This window comes from Cyprinodon variegatus, unplaced genomic scaffold, assembly GCF_000732505.1.
Source record: "Cyprinodon variegatus isolate N-32 unplaced genomic scaffold, C_variegatus-1.0 Scaffold186, whole genome shotgun sequence".
Taxonomy (NCBI): domain Eukaryota; kingdom Metazoa; phylum Chordata; class Actinopteri; order Cyprinodontiformes; family Cyprinodontidae; genus Cyprinodon; species Cyprinodon variegatus.
The window spans coordinates 709,298-716,165 of record NW_015150639.1 but is presented as its reverse complement, the minus strand read 5'-3'; the positions used below and the strand labels follow the sequence as shown (position 1 = coordinate 716,165).

Here is a 6,868-nt window from a genome sequence, read left to right as displayed (position 1 = left end):
ATCCTTATAAAATTAACTTTCTTTGGTTCTTCTTAGAAAAAGATAAAAGCACAAATTGGCAATGCCTCCCATCAAAGGTGTTTTCCCTTTCTGCTTCTCAAAGTAAATAACGAAAACTATGCATAAAGAAAAATCCATAGTGAAATAAGAATGAGAGGAGGAGGAGGGGTGTTCACCTACGAGCAAAAAAGAAACTTTGGGTAATTGCCATAACACAAATAATGAGAGGCTAAGCAGGCAAGTGTTTGAAGAGCGGTCGTGATCAAGATAAGATTGGAGACATTATCATGTTGGAGAGAAAGCTTTGTTTTTTTTCTGTCTGCCGTAGCTGAGAGGAAACTTTAGTGACTGACTTGGTTATATGAGCCAGACGCTGAGTGAACCAGAAAAAACAAATTATAGTGCAACAAGGGTGAATCTTCGGTTTAAAACCAGGCAAAATAAACAGTTATTTTTTAGAAGTAATCATTAATTGATTTATTTACATTCACCAACATCAGTGCATTTTGTCCCTTGCTCATGTATTCCCTATTTATTGTTTTTTAGTTGTTTTTTTGTTTTTTGTTGCTTTTTTTATGTATTGCTTTCTTGTTGCACTATGGGTCTATGTGGATCAACAATTTCAGTTTAGCTGCATATCTTTTGCATTCAGCCAATTGACAATAAAAGAGAAAATAAACTCATTTACTAGTGGCCACAGACCCTTTTAGCCTTTAGGTTTCCTTTACGGTCTTAAGAAAAACAGGTCCAATGGTTTAGAAATATGTAATTAAATTGATTAATTGTAATTGATTAGGATAAATACAATAATAACGCCAGAGTAAAGTTTGCCGCATATGTCTGACCTTATCATAGTGTTAGTGATTTCCGCCTGTTTTAACATATCATATGTGAAATGTTATAAAATCCTGCAAGAAAATCCTGCATTTCAACCACAGCGGCATTTGTTGGTTTTGTTTTAACATGCAAACATTTTAGGAGAGCTGCTGAGCAATTGCAACGCTTTTGTAAAACCACCTTTCAAACAGCCTTTTACAGAACATATATTTATTTTGTGTTGACACTGCATGGAAGAAAATGCCACAAATGCGTGTTAATATATGAAAGAAAACTCTACTGCCTGGGTGTTTAATTCTCCGCAATGTGAAAATCGTCTGCACTCTGCTAATGCTTTTATATTTGGTGTAATTATAAACAGATGCATGGCAAATGAATATCAAGCTTGTAATGATTAGGATAACAGAGGCAAGACCTTATGGGGCTGAACCAATGGTTTTTTTTTCAGGGAATGCGGAGTCTCATTTCAAAGACATACCTGTTGTAGCTCAGAAGAGGTGGGATAATTTTGTTTTTGTTTTGTTTTTTTCCATTTTATTCTTTCCTGGATATTTGGGTTACCGCATGATTGATGCCGGACTTAATCCGGCGCTCTTTGCGCCTTCCCCAGGAGTCTTAGGCGGTTTCTTTGTGGCTCCTCGTCCCATGCGAAGCAGACCAAAAAGCTGCAGAGCCAGGGTCAGAGATCCGTTCGGCGGGGTGGCTCGTTCCCACCGGCGCATCTGCACGTGAAATCGCCATTTCACCCCTCCACACTCCCTAATTGTTGCTAAAATTATTTGTGAAATTGCCTTCCACCAGGAGTGTTTTCCACGGCAATTGTCACACGATTTTATATGCACGGTGGGCCCACAGAGCCAGCACACACGCACACCTCCTCTCCTCTCTTCAGCCACATGCGCTCCTTCTGTTTAGCTCTAATTGTGACGCATTATTATATACAATTTTTTAAAACATTTACCAGTAAAGGGTGCCCTCTGTACTTGACCTGCTGTCATCAATATCGGTTCGATTCAAATGTTGTAGCCAATTACAACAAAAGCAAGAGGAGCTGACTGGGATGCGCATGCAGCGCGCAGTTAGACTAATTGAAAGGTTAACAAGCAAAGGGCCGCAGTTCTTCTAACCTCCGCCTGGCAGGGCGGCTCCTGGTTGTAGTGCAGAAAAAAAGAAACACAGAAGGATTTAAAAAGCACTCTAACTTAACTGTCAATTTAAACATTGTTTCAATCACACTTCTTTTAGTTTATGACTACAATTATACCGTAATAACAAAGCTGGCTCTTTTTTTTAACCAAATAGTTTTAAAAGTTAAATAAATACATGAATAAATAAACGAATGAATAAATAAACAAATAAATAAATAAAGTTAGACATTATATGATATAGTAAACATCCCAAGATGTGAACTAAATTTCATTATCAAGAAAAAGTTCAGATGTTTACTGCTTTGTTAAATTTGACCAAACCTTTGCTTCTTATAGTATATATCCTATGTGGCCCGTTAAGAGAGGCAGCAGTGAATACAAGAAAAAAGTAAAAATGTAATGATCTGATTGGTTGCCGGGCTCTTGGCTAAACCCACTCCCTTTCATCCATAAAAGAAAGGGCAGCGAGCCTATGGGAGCGCTCCGCTGTCTCCTCCTACGACATGCACGAAAGTTGGCCACTTAAACTACTTCCAGGCAGCCGGCAGACATTATATCCAACCCAAACTACACCAGGGGGAAAGGAATAACACCGCGTTTCCCACAGCGCACTATCATTCAGCCGCTTGCTCCTCCTTTTTTTATTTTTTATTTTTCTACAAACTTAATCTCTCTAGAGCGTTTCATTTCAGCTGTTGTTGCGTTTATTCGTTTCGTTTTGGTATATTTATTAAGAAAAAGGAGAGCATTTATTTTTTTATACATATATGTATTTTCCCCTGGGTGGAAGAAGTGTCTGTCCAGATTTTCTCCCCCTAGGATTTGGGATTTAACAGTGTCTATTCTCTGATCTTTCAAAAAAAAAAAACATTCCGTTTTTCCTTTTTATTTTTTTTATTTTTCTTATTCTTGGTTGTTTCCTGGTTTGGACTTTTAGAGTGAAGCAGGTTCCACTGCACAGTGATTTGGGTTTTATTTTTTTTATTTTTATTGCCCCAGTAGCTAGAGGATGGCTACTTTACCGGGAACAGTGCCTCGGATGGTGCGCCCTGCGCCAGGCCAGAACTACCCAAGAACCGGCTTCCCCTTGGAAGGTGAGGAGAAGGACAGCCCATGGGTGCCTAGTGTTTGACCTTGTGCTGGTTAGATACAAAATAAAACAATCCGCTCTGTCAGCTTCTATGGTACGCACAGTTTGTCATCGGCGACATGCTGGGAAATAAAAAAGATGGGTGAACAAAACGCGCCGCAGTCAGAGCTGATTAAAGTTAACCTCAAGTCATGGTGAGGGGAGATTTATAGCCGCAGAAATACTAACTGGTGTTTTAAAAACTGCTCATTCACAACGGTGCACGATTTATTAAAAAATAATGAGTATTTAGGCTATATTTATATGCATTTCAGACAGGATCTTTTCTGTTTACTTTTGTTATTGCTTAATAATATTATTTGAATATAACACTTTAAAACTACTCGATACACATAAGGCCTACTTAAATATTTAATTATATTAGTGTGAATTAATTTGGCCCACAGATTTAAATGCTTAATTTGCATTTATTTTTAATACTATTTTTGCATGTCCCTGGACGCACATCCGTATGCACTACGGGGGTAAATAACAACAGCAAAAAAGATCATTGCATTTGCATGTATTTTCGGGAAACTATTTCCTCCCCATTCTGCACCCGCTTCGTGCTCAAGTGCCCTGGACTGAAATGTACAAAAACCACGTAGCTCGCAAGTGACTCGAGCTGTGGGATTTGTTGGAGTGGTCCCGCAGCTGGAAATGGCAATAATAGACACGGCAAAGAGATGGCTCAAAGGATCACATCAATATTTGTACAGCATGACTAGGAATAATCAAGGTGGGAAGTGCCATCCTCTCTAGTGTCTCTCAGATGTGAAATTGCATCCTGGAGTGGATCCTTGGATGCATCCTAGGATGAATTTGGCACGAAGCTCCCTGAAAAATGGTTAATATGATAATGTGCGTAAACTGCGCACGAAACAAAGTAAGCAACACATGTGGCAATTATCCAATGAAATTACAATCACAGTTATAAGAGGGTTATGTTAATTGTTATAGTCTTGTTTTATATGAAAGTTTGTTAAAAATAAATTGAAGTTTTTGTTTTTGCTTGTTGCGATGCAGTGTCCACCCCTCTGGGCCAGGGCAGGGTGAACCAACTTGGTGGAGTCTTCATCAACGGGAGGCCCCTGCCAAATCACATCCGACACAAGATAGTGGAGATGGCCCACCATGGCATCCGGCCCTGCGTGATCTCGCGACAACTGCGAGTTTCTCATGGCTGCGTCTCCAAGATCCTGTGCCGATACCAGGAGACCGGCTCGATACGTCCAGGGGCCATAGGGGGCAGCAAGCCCAGGGTGAGTGGTGATCCGCAGCCATGGGTCAACGTCAAAAGTTATGATTAAATTTATTCATGGGTTTATAAAGCCCAATAATAATAATAATACGGTCTACTTCAATGTACCTTGAAATTTTATTTGCATTACAACCCTTTATATCATATCTATTGACTGATATTGATGGTCAAATTTGATTTAGATTATGATGTTAAAATTTTTAACGTGTCTTCAAATATGTTATGAATGCAAACAAAAAATATTGACAGTTAATGTAGCTTTTTCCTTTTAATATACAACTATTTTGAAAACGAAAAGACTTCTATAATTATATATTACTGTGTTTTAAACCTCGTCAAAAATTGCATTTTATTTTCATTTCTATGGTATTTTATTTTGATAGGTTATCCAAAAGGCTCCACGTTTGTTTCAAGTTAGGCTTCATTTTTATCTGTTTTTATTATTATCTATTTGTACATAAATTGATTCCTAAAACTTTAAAAAAAAAATGTTATAATTGATCAAAGATAATCTGACAAATAGGCTAAAATAGTATTTATTGTTCCATAGGGATCAATGCAGCACAATGGATAATATGTTTGTGTAAAATGGATTTTTACTATAGTAGCCTATTTCTGATCAAATTAATTTATATATTTAATTAGCTTATATAGATTTTTTCTATCAAATGTATTCAGTCATGTCGCCTCTAAATTATTTTAACTGTATTTTATTTTGTACTGTATCTGTTTTCCTCCGACTAAAATTCCTTTCTCTCTTTTTTTTTCTTTTTCTTTTTTACTTGCCATCATCAAATTTCAAACCTAAAGCAGGTGGCAACTCCCGACGTGGAGAAGCGGATCGAAGAGTACAAGAGAGAAAACCCGGGTATGTTCAGCTGGGAGATCCGGGATAAGCTGCTGAAGGACGGGGTGTGCGACAGAAGCACAGTTCCTTCAGGTGAGGCTTCATCTGGTAAGCTGCACTTTTTTTCCCTTACTACTAGCGAAACACCGCAGCATCACCTCTCAATGAACATCACTGTGAATTTAACATATCTTAAGCTCCCACCCCCTCCCCCTGATAATAAAACGCCTCTGTAAGCAAAATCAGAGAAATAGTTAATATATCCTGTTGAAATGTGGCTTCAGTGCTCATTATATTTGCTCTGAAAACGCTGCAGAAACTTTTCCTGTGCCTTTTTTTTTTATTTATTATTTTTTTTTTATTTGAGATATATAGAGAGAGCAAGACAGAAAAATGTTTCATAGGATTATTCTGGTTCTGTTATGGCTTTTAGGCCTAATCACCCATTTACCTTTTTGTTGCCATTAGTGAGTTCCATCAGCCGCGTTTTGAGGGCCCGATTTGGCAAAAAAGATGACGAGGATGACTGTGATAAGAAGGATGAAGATGGAGAAAAGAAAACAAAGCATAGCATCGATGGCATCCTTGGTGATAAATGTAAGTTAACAACCAATACAAATTGTATTATTAATATTATTATTATTTGAGTAAATATGCAGGCTTGCAAACTGGAAGCAAACGATTTTAAATTGACTTCCTACTTGAACGTCCTCTGGGGAAATCGTCCCACATCCGAGCTGCGGCTCTAAGCGCAGACAATTTATTCCCGCTTTAAACTCCGAGCCAGCACTTGTTTCACTCCCTTCAATAATTTATGAGAGCCTTGGCAGAAGGTATTTAGCTGCTGAGAATTAATTTGCGTGGCGCATTCCTGCTCATTTCACTCACTCATTCAGGGGGACATCTAAACCGACAGCTGACAGTTGACCCACTTCAGGCTCCATGACGTTTCACCGCCTGTCAGTGAGAGCGGAAATGGGATGCGCATGTTATTGTTTCTGCTGTTAGAAAGCGGTGCAGGTATTTTGTTTCTAAATGGCCCTGAAGGATGATCATTTCCCCTGTGGTCGCCGGTGTTAAAGCATGTTGTAATGCATTTGAAATTTTAAAGTGAAGCAAGGTCTAATGAGGGATTCCGTTTTACACTGAAATAAGGAAGAAATTGAAATACATACTAGGCCTATATACAGATTGAGCGTATTTTAAATGTCCTTTTTGTAAAAAAAATTTACACGGTACAAAAAAATGTATAAAGAGTTACATTTTGGCAATGAAAATGATAAAAAAAAAAAATGTAATCAAAATATTATTTATAATGTTCAATACATATTGGTATCTGGTACAGTTTCCAGCAGAAAAATGTGCCAAAGATAGGAGCTTGCATAATGCTTCTTGCAAGAATCCCAGTTTATTTTTGATTTTTTTTTTATATACATTAACAGATTTAACTGTTGCTCTAATGCTGGAGATTGCTTGCAAACTTAGCTTTACCTCAAACACTCACAGCTAGGTGACTGGCTAACAAGAAGAGGATATTAGGATATGTCATGCATCTGTTAGGATGGCTGTTTTAATAGGATGTTTTCTGACAAAAGAAAAGGTTCTATGATACCACAAGACAATTTTTGTGTTGCTGCTATAGGGGT

The 6,868-nt window shown here is 37.9% G+C and overlaps 1 protein-coding gene across 3 annotated transcripts in view; it reads left to right on the top strand.

The window, feature by feature from the left end:
- The first annotated feature begins 2,490 nt into the window (after positions 1 to 2,490).
- pax7 (paired box 7) overlaps positions 2,491 to 6,868 on the top strand; it is a 53,313-nt gene continuing 48,935 nt past the window's right edge. Inside the window, exons 1-4 of one of the 3 annotated variants that reach the window (XM_015379170.1) lie at positions 2,492 to 3,079; positions 4,141 to 4,376; positions 5,186 to 5,315; positions 5,691 to 5,819. In XM_015379170.1, the coding sequence (XP_015234656.1) occupies positions 2,995 to 3,079; positions 4,141 to 4,376; positions 5,186 to 5,315; positions 5,691 to 5,819 (580 nt within the window). In that variant the 5' untranslated portion in view covers positions 2,492 to 2,994. Of the gene's footprint in view, positions 3,080 to 4,140; positions 4,377 to 5,185; positions 5,331 to 5,690; positions 5,820 to 6,868 lie in introns of all 3 variants that reach the window. The other 2 variants (XM_015379169.1, XM_015379171.1) reach the window with 2 other exon arrangements.